The 15,384-nt window shown below is 41.0% G+C and overlaps 2 protein-coding genes across 5 annotated transcripts in view; one reads left to right on the forward strand and one right to left on the reverse strand.

Moving 5' to 3' along the window:
- The window catches only part of LOC135932857 (exostosin-1c), an 88,253-nt gene extending 79,437 nt beyond the window's left edge, over nucleotides 1-8,816 (reverse strand). The window contains exon 1 of one of the 3 annotated variants that reach the window (XM_065470564.1): nucleotides 8,533-8,816. The gene's annotated coding sequence lies outside the window, so the exon portion shown is untranslated. Of the gene's footprint in view, nucleotides 1-7,526; nucleotides 7,871-8,532 lie in introns of those variants that run through there. The other 2 variants (XM_065470565.1, XM_065470566.1) reach the window with 2 other exon arrangements.
- A 1,394-nt stretch (nucleotides 8,817-10,210) lies between these two features.
- On the forward strand, nucleotides 10,211-12,954 carry LOC135933715 (probable thiopurine S-methyltransferase). 2 transcript variants are annotated; one of them, XM_065471854.1, is made up of 9 exons: nucleotides 10,211-10,353; nucleotides 10,907-11,047; nucleotides 11,326-11,418; nucleotides 11,509-11,641; nucleotides 11,915-11,967; nucleotides 12,053-12,127; nucleotides 12,287-12,372; nucleotides 12,489-12,533; nucleotides 12,691-12,954. In XM_065471854.1, exons 2-9 carry the CDS (start codon nucleotides 10,950-10,952, stop codon nucleotides 12,807-12,809), a joined length of 702 nt encoding a protein of 233 aa, XP_065327926.1. In that variant the 5' UTR covers nucleotides 10,211-10,353; nucleotides 10,907-10,949; the 3' UTR covers nucleotides 12,810-12,954. The 2 variants fall into 2 exon arrangements, with proteins under 2 accessions (XP_065327926.1, XP_065327925.1); XM_065471853.1 differs by lacking the exon at nucleotides 10,211-10,353 and adding an exon at nucleotides 10,381-10,535.
- The last annotated feature ends 2,430 nt before the right edge of the window (nucleotides 12,955-15,384 follow it).

Genomic DNA, 15,384 nt, shown 5'->3' on the forward strand with positions numbered 1-15,384 from the left:
CACAGCGCCCCAGATAATTCGGGTCAGCTAATCTGCCTGTGGAGATGTTAGTGGGTGGTTTATGTCACCTCCCGTGTTTCTACTTTGGCCACAACTGAAATGCAAGCAGTCCAAGCTAAGGAGAAACAGACACTTGGGATCCCATTACATGCTCCTCATCAATAATTCACTGGCTTCTTTAGTTAAGGCATTGATTTTCCTTTCTTTATTTTTTTTCACGCTTTATGTCCCCTGCCACCAACGAGCGCAATTAGGCCTCAGTTTTATTCAGGATACACTTTGGTGAGAAATGAGCTCTGTCCTGGTGATTTGTGGTTGCAGGGATAATTGATAGTGATGGCGGGAAGGTGTAATAGAAAAGTGATGGAAGGTATCGTTATAATGATGGTAATGATGATGGGCATGAAAAATTGATTCCGTTGCCTTATCGAATCTAATGCCAAGCCACTTCGCATAAGGACGCTATTGCTTTTGCCCAACCTCTGCAGGAGTCTTACAAAAATAACAGTCCCATAAGGATATTGATTTTAGTGCACCAAGTCTCTCTGCATTCGTGCTGGATGAACAAAATGAATTTCACAATAAGACACCAAGACACCATCTCGAATTTGAATTGATTTCAAAATTACAATACAAGGAGAAATATCAGGCGAATATCTGAGGCGGCTAGGTTTCAGGTATCAGACTGGTGGAGGATAATAAGCGAATTGAACAGTCAAAGAATTTATTGTTACAAGATATCCAAGTATGTGGAAGCCTCTTGAGCTCTGCTGTGCACTTTTGTATCCAAGGACAAACTGTACAATGTCAAAGAGCGGCTATTAACAATAAGCAATAATGATGAATGCATGCATGTCTGGGCCTGACCAGCTCTGATAGCACCTTTCTACTGCAAATACGCTGGAGGATGCAGACATAAAGCTGCACACATAAACACAAGTAAGTGGCTTTAAGTGGTGACAGTCCCTCTGTCATGGATCGGTGATGGATCATTGTGGTTGGGTGACTAGCACTGGAAAAAAAAAAAAGCCACAAGGCTCATTGAATAGAGGGACCTTAACGTGGAAAGATAGGGTTCAAGGAAAGGTGAAAGCAGAATTCAGAGCTTTACAATTCAACCCTTGGTGATTTATTTTCCATCTACACCTCCTTACCTCAGTTTATTCATCAAGTCTGTTTTTTTTTACTTTCCCTGTCCTCTCCTTTTCCCACTTTTCCCAAGTTCACTGGAGGGTTTCACTTAAACAATACATGTTTTTTGCTCCATTTTAAATGTGCAATTATTCATTCTCTAAAGAGAGATGATGACAGGCATGAAAAACTCGGAATCACAGAAACGAGGAATACACTCAGTGAGGCCAACGATTCTTTGATCATCCGCTTGCCTTAAGTGCAAAGACATTTCTAGGCAGGTTCATTAGAATGTCCTGAGCAAACAATGAAATTGTGTTAAAGTGAGGTGAAAAAAAAAACAGGACTGGAACAATGAAATATAAAGGTTATGGTTCATGTACCCATAGAACAAGGCAAACCAGTTTGATACCAAGTAAGTTCACCTTACTTTGCCTTTCTAAACATGCTACACTTCTAGCATACTCTGACTGAATCTAACACTCACTGACAGCTTTCTTGGGTACATCTGTTATTAACACAAATATCTAATTAGCCAGTCACATGGCACCAACTCAATGCATTTAGGCAGATATGATCAAAACAACCTGCTGAAGTTCAAACTGAGCATCAGAATAGAGACCTTGAACATGGGATGGCTTTTGGAGTCAGATGGGTAGGTGCGAGTATTTCAGAAACAGCTGATCTACTGGGATTTTCCCACACAACCATCTCTACGGTTTTGTCCAAAAAATCCAGGGAAAATATCCAGTGAGCAACAGCTCTCATGGTGAAAATCCCTTGTTGATGCCAGACAAGATTGGCCAAACTGCTAGTGTGGCCATCCTCTGATGGCTGTTTCCAGCAGGATAACACACCAATGTCACAAAGCTCAAATTATCTCAAACTGGTTCAACATTGAAGAAGAGTTCACTGTACTCAAATGGCCTCCACAGTCACCGACTGCAATCTAGTAGAGTACCATTGGAATATGGTGGATCAGGACAGTGGCATCATGAATGTTCAGCTAACAAATCTGCAACTGTGTGATGTGATCATGTCAAGGTTTCTGGAACCTTGTTGAATTTATGCTACAGAGAATCAGGGGCCAGTAATAGCAATGGTGCATTTAATCAAGTGTCTTGTGTTTGTACAATCCAAACTCCAATTTTAATACCAGTTAAAGTTTATTATTTTCCAGTAATAGTCATTCAGTTGTATTACCCTGTACATAATTGCATGTATCACATTGTAAGTGAGGGAGTCCACCACTCCTAACCCTGCCCTGAACATTCCTTTATAAGCACCAAAGATTTACCGCACAATGCACCCATGACACTCCCATGTAGGATTACTCCATATATTTTCATCCCATTAATATCAGCTTCACTGTTTACTGCTGTTTCTTTTTGCACCGTAAAAACAAAATATAATAATCACAAAGGTTAGAAAAGACCATTTCAGGTAATCAAAGTGCCGGTACAAAATGAGAGAAGTGTCAGTTTTTTGGCAGTTTTTAAATGGAATTAATGGAATTAGAAATAGCAGCCACGGTGAAGTACTCCTAAGGATTAAAGCTTCAAACGATTTAACAATCTATTGACGGTAATTTAATTTGGAAGCAAACCTGCCTGATAAATGCAATAATATTTGGAGGACGAGGAAATATTTAGTCGAAATCTGCAAATGAATACTAGACAATAACAGAGGAAGGAGAAAACAACAAGATGGAGAGCTCAGCTCTGAGATCGATATTCAATGGGCGATGGCTGGACCCAGTCCCTATTCTTCCTGCCCTCAATCTCTCTCCCTGATGGCCTTATGGGTATCCCTAAACTGCCTCTACCTGCTGCAGTTTTTCAGAGAACAACACGATTAAGTCATTCAGGAAATGGAATTGAAATTTGTCATCCCATGTCTCCTTTGAATTGTGTTTGCACAGCAGCTTATTCAACTGTGGTTATACAGGCTCTGATAGAAAATGAAAACTGACTTGTTCTGAAATGGATGTTGCCGATGATGGCCTTCTGCTAGAAATTCAGCATTTGTCAATTTGCGTTTCTCTCCCACCAGAAGGGATATTTTTATAAAAGAGGTTTTTGTCATTCTGTGACAGATTGGCTTTTTCCTTATTTGTTCAATTTGATGTTTTCTGGCCACAGCACCAGTGCTGAGCACAACTGACATTGTAAATGCTCGAAATGAAATCCACTACCATTACAGTCATTCTCTGTATGGCAGAGTCATTGCCACTGTCAAAGAAGCAAAAGCAGCATTATTATGTCTGAAATGATTTGGGCAGACATAGTGCAGCTTGAAAATTGACACTAGATGGGCAAAATTCTGGGTAAAATGAGATCTCCATCCCTTCCCAGATGATACAGTTAGACAGTCCACCTGAATGATGAAAGCCCACCACAGCCTGAGACGCATCCTGGGGGGAGTGCCCTTCACAAATACAAGTGATTTCAGTGAGTTTTTGTGGTTGTATGTAAGCATATGTCAAACCTATACTTAAATGCACATCTGGCGTGCATGTTGTTGCTGGCCTGCTGCTGGCGATATATTAGTTCAGCAAAATAAAGTGTTCTGAAGAAAACACAAATCTTGTGGTGAGGTGAAAGGCTCAGTCGAGCTAAAATTAAACGCTGGACCCTGTTATTACAGGCCCGAGAGATGTGACAGCGTGACCGAGGACTAGAGGATCATTGCACTGCGTTGTTTATGTTATTACAGTGGTTACCGACTGTTTTTCGTGTGTGATCCTTGAAATGAAACCAGTTTCTACTTGTGATCCCTTAATACTTGCATATTTCACAGACTACGGAGGCCAATTCAAGGAATGAGTCATATTAGCTTCTTAGGGTGCTTTGCATGTAGACTGTTTAGGGTTATAAAGCCCCCTAGGCTGGAAACTGCTGAGTTAAGTTGACAGTGTGAGCAGAAGCAGGTTAGAGCTTTTTCTGAGGATGACCGTTTTTAAATGTAACACGCAGCAGTAGAGTAAGTGTGTATCTATACAATGTTTGTTTTGGTCAGGATGCTTTCACTTCATATAAAAAAAGAGTTTTTTTAAAGGACTCTATACAGTCCTGTGAAAAACTAAGTACACCCTTAACACTAAGTACCCCAAGTACTGCTTTCATAGTATTGAAGAAGGTGAGTAGCAGCCTGGTAATGCTGATCATTACCTATATTAAATGATCAGTCAGTGTGAGCACATCTATATAAGCAGTAGTTTGGGCATTTTGCTGGTCTACAGCATTCAAATGTGTGTTAACAAAATGGCACAATCTTCCCAGCAGAGGTTATCCCAGGATATTCACTTCAAGGTCAGACTGTGGAATGCTCAGAGCTACATCTCACACTCTAAAGGCCCCAGTTAGAAGTTCCTGACAGTACAATTAGAAAGAGAGTGAACAAGTGTGGCTTGTGGGGAAGGGTACTCTCTATAAAGAACAGGGGAGCACAGTTTAAGGTTCCTCAAGTAGAGATGGAGGCTACGATGTTACAAGCTTGACTGCTCATTACAGCTTTTGTTAGCTGTTCAAGTTTCGGCTCTGGCTGTTGGGTTGGGATCTACTTGGTCTTAACGTGACTCTGGTACCTCACTAACTTTGTAGTAGCATGCTGTCTGTGCTCATTTGTAAAGACCTGAAGTTGAGTCAGGAGTATAATGCAGATGAATCTGTTCTAGACACAGTTTACCATTGTGCTCTCGTCCTTTTGTGCAATAAAAGTAAACACAATGCCTTTATCCCCGCTCCTCAAAAGTTGTGGATGGACATTTGCATTCTCAATTGCACTTTTATCAGGAAATGTGTATAGAAGGGCTATGGAGCGTTGGTGAAAATGGCTTTTGTGTATGTTTCTTTGTACTTTATGTCCTTGGTGTTTTTCTGTGGCATAATAAATCGGAATACCTGGAAAATAAAAGCATTTCTATAGCTTTTTCAAAACGTAAAACCTGATTAGGAGTCACTGAGTATGAGGGGTTTGCCTGTCTGTAGTCACATCACTCAGTCTGTGAAGGGCTTCCTCCTTTGACAGACCTGCATTAAAGGCTTGGGATGTGATCCATGTTCCATTTTCTGTCCTTACGTACTAGTTGCCCTTTGAAATTGAGGTGCTCTTTACACTCCCACACACTGTATGCATATATAAGCAGATACACACACACACACACTTTAGTCTTTGCTGAACAAATGGCTTTTTACTTTATAAAAAAATCATCTCTCTTGCTGTCTCCACACAGCTACTGAAGTCTTTTTCCATTAGCTCGACCACCTCAGAACCATAATGGCCATAAACTTAATCAAGCACCGGTTCTTTTATGAGGCCATTTTCATAATATGGATAACAGCACATTCGTCTCCAGCTTAATAAAACCGCATTGCTCCGCCTTGGCCAAGGTACTCCGACACGGTTAATAAGATGTTTACCTCAAGCTGAACGCCCTGCAATGGAACCAGCCTCCAAACCACGCTCACATTCCAAACCCGGCGTAATTACAAGCCCGGTTGATTAATTATGTCTCAACAATATGCTGCACTCCAACGCCACAAGGGCTAATTAACAAAATGAACAAGATGGGCAGGAACACTTATTAGGAAGTTCAAGCTCACTCTCTGAATTTGGCAATGCTGTTTACAGTCCTAAAACACAGGGACAGAATATGTGCGGATATCACACAGGCGGAGACTAACAATAGCACACCAGTCCAAGCATGTAGAGTAAAAGAGCCTTCGGAGGACACTGATACAGCACAGTGGCTGGCTGTGCACCTGACAACGCACACAGCAGAAACAGCATGCAGCCGAATCCATCTGCCTTATTAACCCGTCCTGCTAACAGTGCATCTTACCTGCGGCGCATCTTATCTCTGCAGCTTCGGCCCAGAGGCAGTCTCATCACAGAACTCTAATCAGATGGGACTATAAACAATCTGACCTTGACAACACCTGATTAGATATACGATCTGACCCTAGGATAAGAAAGAAGAACAACATTCCAGGCAGAGTTCAATTAGCCCTGCGTCTCTGACATGTGAGATTAGAAGAAGAATTCAAAGAAGAGTTTCTCAATCTTGTGGGGAAAATACTTTTTTTAAACAGTCTTTTTGTTCAACTGACTGCAGCTTTCACAAGAGTAACAAAAACCATTCTTTAAGACATTACACACTCTTACACAAGGAGAATAACCAACAATAGAATACTACAACAGATAGTCCAAAGGTTGCGCAATGCAAACTCCAAACTCAGCCCACTTAAGGAACGTGTGATTGGAAATTCCTGCTGTCCGTGGAATATGCATTCCGTCTAGCTTGACATGACAAGATTTGTGAGTGTCTTATTGACGAGGGAAGGTATTACAGAACCATCATGAATGAGAAATCCCATTAAGATGAGGAGGTTGCCATTACAAAAAATGTCATTTCATAAATCAAATGAAATTCGTGTACAGCTTATTGTCAAGATACAGCCTCCCCTGAGAGCATTTTGTTTTTTTGGGTGGGGTTGGAACCTCAGTGATAATGACAGCGTTTTGTTTGGAATCAGCGAGGTCACCATCATTTTTCATCAAAAATAAATAAAGAAAGAAAAAAATAACTAGAGACTTGTAATTAAATGCTGCAATGAACTCTGCCAGCCTTGTTTGTTTCTTTGGGATTCATTAATACGTGAAGCACTTAGTGGGATGTGAAAGCAGGCAATCTTTCCAGTCTTTCCTGAGCTATTAGCTAATGCGAGATGGGCATTAGCTAAGACAACTGGGCATCAGAACAAAACAATGCCATTTAGACTGCATCAGAAGATGAGCAGGTGTTTTTTAAAATAGCACTCAAGGAGATGGAAAGCACTTAATTTAGAATTACCATTATATTTTCGGGACTGAGTATCATTTTGCTGGGCTCCCTGAATGAGCCTCTCAGGAAGAAGTCATAATACAGTCCGTGATATGCACACTCCACTGGTGCACACATGCCTTGTATAATCAGTGTGCCTGTGGTCTGTTCACAATCTCCATCAAATTAGAAAAGATGTCTGGAAAGACTTCATACTGGAGTAAAAGGATTCTTGTTTTGATATTACTGCCAACTATTTTGCAAGCGGAAACAGTAGGACAGCTGAACTACATTACTTAGCTTAATATTCTTGGATGGTGGCAGAGCAACCCGCAGCCCATTTGTCCAGGGGGAGAAGCCTGTGCTGACTTCCCCCAATATCCCAGAGATGAAGATAGAATTACAAAACACAGCTATATACGATCCTATTGTATCAAATTACACCGGAGTCAATAAAGGCATCTGTCATAGTGTGACACAGCAAGGTGTGCAAATCTCACTGTCAAAACATGCCACAGAAAATCACTGAGATATGTGTTCTGTGCCCCCCGAACCAGAACCAGAATCATACCTACAGTTGCGCTTTGAACTGTTGATCGTGCTGCTCTTGCGGCTCTGCCGTAGCCCCTTTTTTCGGATGACACGAGCTCTGGAGGCTCAAGACACCAACTTCTCCTCCGGAGCCTTGCAAATCCGGAGCCTTACAATATGATTAAGTTCCCACCTTCTGGCATAGCGCACACTGTACGCACAGTCCAGGCGCTTCCAAAAATAAAAAACATAATATTCACAATGCCAAAGCGGAATGTCCCGCCGCCCCCCCGTGTCCTCCGAATTTCCCAAATCCCTCACAGCGTGTTCTCCTTTATTATTATCCAGCATGCACCTCTCTCCGTCAGAGCACCATGGACAGCCTCCCCATCACTCACTGCTGCTCCGACTGTAACCTGGTTTTACATGCTGCCAAATACAGGCAGCCTGGTAGTCTCGTGTAATCCAGGGGTGGACTGAAGTGCCCCTGTTGCTCTTAGAATGACTTTAAGCGTCAGTGACCTTATCGCATTAATTGATAAAGAGTCGGTCTAACAAGTCTTTGAGATTTACTGTTCTGTATGATGGTGAGGGCTGCTACGAGCACTTGAGATTCCCGTGTCAGTGAGCAGCGAGTAACAAAGGTGCGCTGAGCGCTATGCAAACAATACATCAGTGGCTAATAGCAGTCAGCTGCCGCTTTCGAGCAGATAAACGCACTTTACAGGCTATTATCCCGGCTATCAGTGCAAGTGCCGCGATCATAAGCGGGTGGACAGCGAATCTGAAAGCGTTTTGCTTGAATTTTTAAAGAGCGTGAGCTTGCAGCGGTGATTTACGCCTTCAGGACAGAGGGCAAGATGAAAGAAAAAATATGAAATACATATTGCTACAGAAATTATTTCTTAGATCTCAACAGAACCACCTGCTTTAATCTTACTGCTCAAATGCATTCTCAGTAATCACAGCCTCTAAACATAGCAGCAATTACCCAGTACAATCCCCACTGCGCCCCGACTTCTCCCCAACAGAGAGCTCGCCCTTACCGGGTAGCGAACCACGCTCTTCTCCTCCCCACTGGTGATTTTCCGTTTCACACCACGGCCAGGCATTTGCCAATCAAATCAGCGTGCAACCAAAGCTTTCCCCGTTGGGATATGAATGATGAATATGCGTGATAAATTGTCCATTTTTCCATATCCACAACAGTTCACGCTCGACCCGCCCCCGGGCGGCGGTGATTGGTTCAGAAGCTCCTCGCCGTCTTCGTCGCCCCGTAAAGAAAAACACACACATCTGGACGCGACCCTGCACAGCTGGAGCGCTTCGGAAACCCCGAATTACGCACAGGAATTGAACCGACACAGAGGAACGTCACATTTTCTCGTGGTTCACTCTGAGTGTTGAATGTAGTACGTTTATTTTGGCTAAAGATAGCAATCTTGCCGCCTTGGTGGAAAGCATTGTTTCCAGTACGCCAGTGTAAACAGAGCATAAGCAGGTAACAGCTCTTTATAAGGGAGACCAGTATAGAAGAATTAGCTCGCTTCAGCAGTTCTATCAGCTGTTTAAAAATAGCTTTTCGTTGATGGCCAAGTTGAGAATAGGCTACAACACATTATTACTCTACATTAAATTAGAGTGCAGCAAGATGCCTCTTTTTTATTTTGGCAACAGACAAAGACTTATATCCATATAGCGGGCAGATTCTACAGATTTATAATATCCGTTTTTTCCTCTTGCAAACACCAATAATATCTGAATTCTCCTATGGACTGCCGCTGTGTTCTAGTAGCCTATGTTTGTGTGAAGTAATGTCGTTAAATGGTTAAATTTCCACATCTTTGCGCGTTTGACGAGCTACAACATGTTATTTTTATTTTTCACGAGGGAAGGTTTTTTTTTTTTTTTTTTTTTTTAATGAAGTAGAAACTACGGAAAAAAGACCAATGCCAGAGCGCCTCAGTGTAAAACCGGGATTTCTTAAACACTTGCGCCGCTGTGCGTCCGGAAAACACCTTTCACTTCCGTCCTTCCGTCCTTCCTTATGAATTCTTATTGTCTTGCTGACAACATCGTATCACTGGAGCCGTACCAACCCAAGCGTGGAGAGAGGCAGGCTGGGCAAGCGAGACTAATCACTGTGCAACAGTCCAGAGGCTTTCTGAGGATTAGTGACAGCTGCCACAGTTTGAATCGTGATTGCAGCAAGCGTTTACAGAAAAGAGAAAGAAACAGAGGGGTCCATGATGGAAATAGTGCATTATTTATATCGCAAAGGAATACCTGGGCAATTTAAAAAGCAAATTCTGGTATGCATATTGCAAATCAAGATAGAGATTATATAGCATTTTAACGTAAGGTTATTTAATTAAAAACGAGAATAATAAAATTTCAGAATACAAGGAGGTAAAATGTATATTCTCGTATGAAAAAAAGAGTAATGTTTACTGTAGTCTGAAAATAAAATCTAATATTTTTACGAAACGAGCCTTTATGGAAAAAAAACAAACCTGCGTACCCAGAGACATCTGCATAAAAGGTACCATCAAATTAGCCAAGAGTTCTAATCAAACACATACAACATTCACATTGTCTTCTTTTGTTGTATTCCTTTGCTTAATCTTGAGCAATGATTTAAGAATTCGAGATACTGTTACTCAGAATGCTGCTATCTCACATTTTTCTGACGTAACATGAATGCATCATCAGGCTCCTCCCAAACCAGAAATAAAACCCGCTTGATCTTTATTTTCAAAACCTCGTTTCATTCTCCCAGGCAAAGCATTCCTACTCGCACCTTTTACTCTGACAGACAGCCTACCGAGAGTTCAACGAAACGCCTCGCCTTGCAGGCAAAACTCGGGGTAAGAATTCAGGAGAGCCTCGCTGCGTTTATTGATCGGAGCGCTTGCCCGGTCAGCTGTGTTGCTGAACAAATAGCGGTCTTCATTCAGGAGAGACACGCTTTGAGTTTACGGGAAAACATGTACGGTTCTAATGTCTTTTTACGAGTACTGTGGTTGTTTTTATGCCGTGCTATTGCAAGGTAAGCGAGGATCTGACATTGTTATGAAACTATTACATAATTATTAATTGCGCTTAAGAATGACGCTTTAACGACGCTGTTATTCAAACCATTTGTTTGGTTATAGTTAGTCTATAACGTGACAACAAGCTCGTGCTGATCCACGATTAATGCAGATGATTATCTACCAGAAGATTCAAATGACCCATCGGTTGGGTTTTGTAACCCTGCATGCAGGTGACAGCTCATGGACCACACGTGCTTACATTTTGCGGTTGCTGTAGGGGTCTTTATGTGCAAGACCATAATCCTGTGCGGATCATGCATTCTCTTTCTGTCTCCAGCCACATGAAGTGTTTTTTTCACAAACAATTCTTTTTCTCTTTGTCTAGCTGCTCTCATTTAACCGCTGATCGTCAGGCAAACATAACCAGCATGCTGGGACAGCAGGCAGATCGGGTCATGGCCCTCGGTGAATGGGAGGAACGCTGGCAACAGAACAAAATCGGCTTCCATCAGCCTGAAGTGCACAAGTAATGACCCCACTTTTTTATGTAGTTCAGTGGAGTAAGGGTGCAAAAGTAGCCCAAATGCATGTAAGGCTTGTGAAGATTACATCAACTACAAAGGTGCATCACCACCTAAAGCTGTGTCCTGTTAAAAGCTTTAGAAAGTGAGCGTAGAATAATTATCTATTTTTAAGACAAGTACCATCAATACGGCTGATCCAGACATCACCAGACATTACCTCAACATGAGATTGCAGCAGGAATGTGTATTTTGCTGTTAATACTGTTTTTTTTTTAAACAGGATGCTGAAGAAAAACATTGATAAAGTTCTCAATGGACGAACGGGAGTTCGCTTCTTCTTCCCTCTGTGTGGGAAAGCAGTAGATATGAAGTGGTATGAAAACATCTTAGTAAATCAAATTAAGTTGATCAATATTAGTGTCAGTTGTCTTTGCTAACCCTTTTGTTTTTTCGTGATTCTCAGGCTAGCAGACATGGGCCATTCAGTGGTTGGAGTGGAGATTTCTGAAAAGGCCATTCGTCAGTTTTTTGAGGAGAACAACATGACGTACAGTGAGGAGCCTGTGCCTGCTATACCTGGAGCAAAGGTTTATAAGGTTGGTGAACTCCATGTGTGCAAACACGACCACTAAATGATCTAAAGCCAAGGTAGTCAGTGTTATTGCTTCTCAGCAATTCAGTGTCTTTACGCTGAATTGAGTTTTTTATGGTGATGCCTGAGTTTATTATGTGCATGTGAGCAGTTCATTCTTCTGAAAACCAATTTGATCTCTGTGAGATTTTGGGCAGAATGGCTGCAAGCTACAAGAAAGTTATGCTTACTTTAAAACAGACACAAGTTGTTCATCCGTGCTGTCTTTTGTTTTTAGAACTCAGAGAAAAACATCTCTCTGTATCAGTGTGACCTGTACAACTTCTCCAAGTGAGTAAACTACATATCGTTTTATGCTTTTTAAAATAAAATAATTAAAATTACTGTTAAATTGAGTTCCTTTCTAACTTCACAGTTCCATCGAGGGTCAGTTTGGAGCAATTTGGGACAGGGGCTCTCTCGTGGCCATCAACCCAGGAGGCAGAGAAAAGTAAGATGAGATCAAGACCCTCATTTTAAACCCTGGAAATGACATTTATTTCAAAATAAATAAACTCTAAAACATTATGTTTTACACAGTTTGATACTGTATTATATAATGTATCCATACACGGATGTCCCATGCCAATGCTATTCTTTTATTTTGTAGGTATGCAGCTCTCATTATTTCTCTGATGGCCAAAGACTGCAGATACCTCCTCGACACTTTACTGTACAATCCTGATTTATATCAAGGTATTCTATATATCATTTCTATATTGTGTGTGTGTGTGTGTGTGAGAGTGTGAGTGAGAGAGAGAGAGAGACAATAAACATAAAATACCATATATTAAAATCTGTTCGTCTCTTAGGGCCTCCCTTTTTCGTGCCTGATGAGCAAGTGCACAGTCTGTTTGGTGAGTACTATGAAAAAAAATTATGGCTGAGCATTTTATATATTAACCAAAATACAAGTGATAACTGATAGATTTGTGTATAACTCTACAAAATTATCTTGAAGGATAATTAGAAACGTTTTTAATTGTGTATTATTTTGTTTTACTTTAAATTCAGGGAGCAGCAGTGATATAGAGTTGCTGCAGTCAGAGGACGCCCTCACGGACAAACAACGAAATTGGGGACTGGATAAATTTATTGAAAATGTGCACCTCATCACGCCAAAGAGCAACTAAAGGCTCCGAGTTTGGAGAAAGAAGAAAATCCTGGGAAGGAAAAATAAAGGTGAAAGTGAAAGTGCCTGAAATTCAAGAGAATTTATAATTCTCCTTTTTATTTGTTGTTGTTATGGATCAAATAACATGATAATAAAAAACACGATCATAAGACAAGATGTCTGGTGTTTTTAATGAGTTTTGTAGCTGTTTAATTTTATTTATGACTTTTGCACTAAAAAAAAAAAAAAAAAAAAACAGAATTCAGAAAATATTAATTCTATGATAAACAATCCACTGATTTTAGAATATGTCAAAAGGCTAAACTGTGGGAGTCACCCCTGCGGCGTAAACCTTTTATTCAGTTGTGGCTTTAAGCATTAAGCCTTAAGCATGCAATTCTCTAACACATTTCAAACAGAACTCGAGAATTCATAGAAGCTTATGTATTATTAAAGATAGAATTAGTAAGATGAACAAGATAAGATTAATAAGATTGTATAACCTCATATACTGGTCATGTATTTGCACGTACACCTTTACAGATGCTATACACTTGAGTGTAAGCACAGAAATACAGCAGCACAAGCCTGCTTAGAGGCAACCACCCTCTTCCCCGCTTTCCTGCACTGGTTTATGATTGTTGGTGTCGTTAGTTATTGTGCTGTTTACTTGTAGTTAATGTGTATACGCATAAATACACTCACCTTGCACATTAGCAGTACCAGGTTGGACCCCCTTTTTGCATTCAGGAGTGCCTCAATTGTTCATAGCATAGATTCAATAAAATGCTGGAAACATTCCTTAAAGACTTTGGCCCATATTGACATGACAGCGTCACACAGTTCCTGCAGATTTGTCAGCCACTGTCATCTCACAGAATCTCACTGCCATGCTCATGAAAATAATTTGAGATGATTGGAAATCTGTGGCATTAAGGTGTCCACCTGGAAGCAGCCATCAGAAGATTGGTACATGGTAGTTATTATGGCTTTGACATGGTCATCAACAAGACGCAGGTAGCTATGGCATTTAAACACTGCTCGGTTGATGCTAAGAGGCCCAGAGTATCAGAATCTTTGTCGTCCCCCACACCAGTACACCACCAGCAGCAGCCTGAACCACTGATACAAGATTACTTTCCTATATTACTCAGTAGAGAGCACAGATTATTTATCTCCATGCAACTTTTAACCTTCTCTCTTCTAGCTGATTCTTCTGCGATTGCCTGTCCCTCAAGTCGGGTCAAGTTGTGCAACATCATGGGTTTCCACTCCTCTCTCCACGCAGATATTTAGTGTATTCACTCCAGTGTTTTCTTTCTCTGTTGTTGCTCTCTGTTATCCCCTACTAGTTAAAGGCAGGCAAGAAAACCAGCTTTCTGGTACCACAGGTGGATCGGGTCATGGCCCAGAGAGAGTACAAGGAACACTGACAAACAGTCAAACAAATAGCTTCTGTCGGTCTCAAGTGCATAAGTGAAGACTTAATTTTATCTGTCGGCCTATTAGAAAACAAGAGTAATTTAAATATGTGTCTAATGTGTGTGACATGGCAAGAATACTTCAACTAGAAATTTACTTTAACCTCGCCACCAATCACCCAAAGAAGTGTCCCTCAGAAAAATGTATTTCTCACCTAAATTCCGCTAATCGCTGCACCCCTCTCACAGTGGTACATCCCATCTGTCGTCATTCATTTAAAAGTCAATGATTTATACTTAAATCATGGCTTATGGTTGACCAGGGAATGACTCTTTGGCAGATGACATTAGCACTGCACGCCAGAGATCTCCTGTATTCACTTACTTTCTGTCATGTGTAGGCTGTGTGCAGGCAGGATAGCAGGACCCAAAGTACAGACTCATGGAGGCAAACGTGAACTCAAACTTAGATTTATTGCAAACATAACCAAAAAAACTAAACAGGCCGACAGGCAGAACACACAGCATGGGATAATGATAATCACAACACAGACAAAGGAAAACACAGGGCTTAAATACACAGAGGGAGCAATCAGGGAATGGGAAACAGGAGGGAAACACGGCTGGGGCAAATCAGGGCTAACGAGACAAGGGAAGCAAAACCCGATACAATAACCTGAGACACGGACTTCAAAGTAAAACAGGAAACATAACATAGAGACGTGGACTTGACAAAGGGATACAGCAGACAGGGGAGGCAGAACAACTATAGAACACAGAGAAATAAACCATAAGACAGAACTCTAACAAAGAAACCAAAAGACTAGAAAAGATAAATAATATCAAAATCAAAGTTCAATAATAATGTTAACACTAAACTCTGGGTCGACGACCCAGGTCTCCTAACACGTTCTAATATTTAAAATGTGCAAAATGCATTTTAACCAATTATATTTTTTTCAATTTTACACACAATATGCAGTAACCGTCGCAATGGGTATTAGACAAGTGTCCGGACCTCTGTTAAAATGTCAGGTTTTTATGATGTTATTAAACAACGAGGCCACAATAAATCATTTCAAAACTTTTCCCACCTATAATGGGACCTATAACCTGTACAATTCAACTGAAAACAAACAAATCTGTTAGGTGAAAAGTATTAAGAGCATACAA

The sequence above is a fragment of the Pelmatolapia mariae genome, linkage group LG22 (assembly GCF_036321145.2).
Source record: "Pelmatolapia mariae isolate MD_Pm_ZW linkage group LG22, Pm_UMD_F_2, whole genome shotgun sequence".
In the NCBI taxonomy this organism is placed as follows: Eukaryota; Metazoa; Chordata; class Actinopteri; order Cichliformes; family Cichlidae; genus Pelmatolapia; species Pelmatolapia mariae.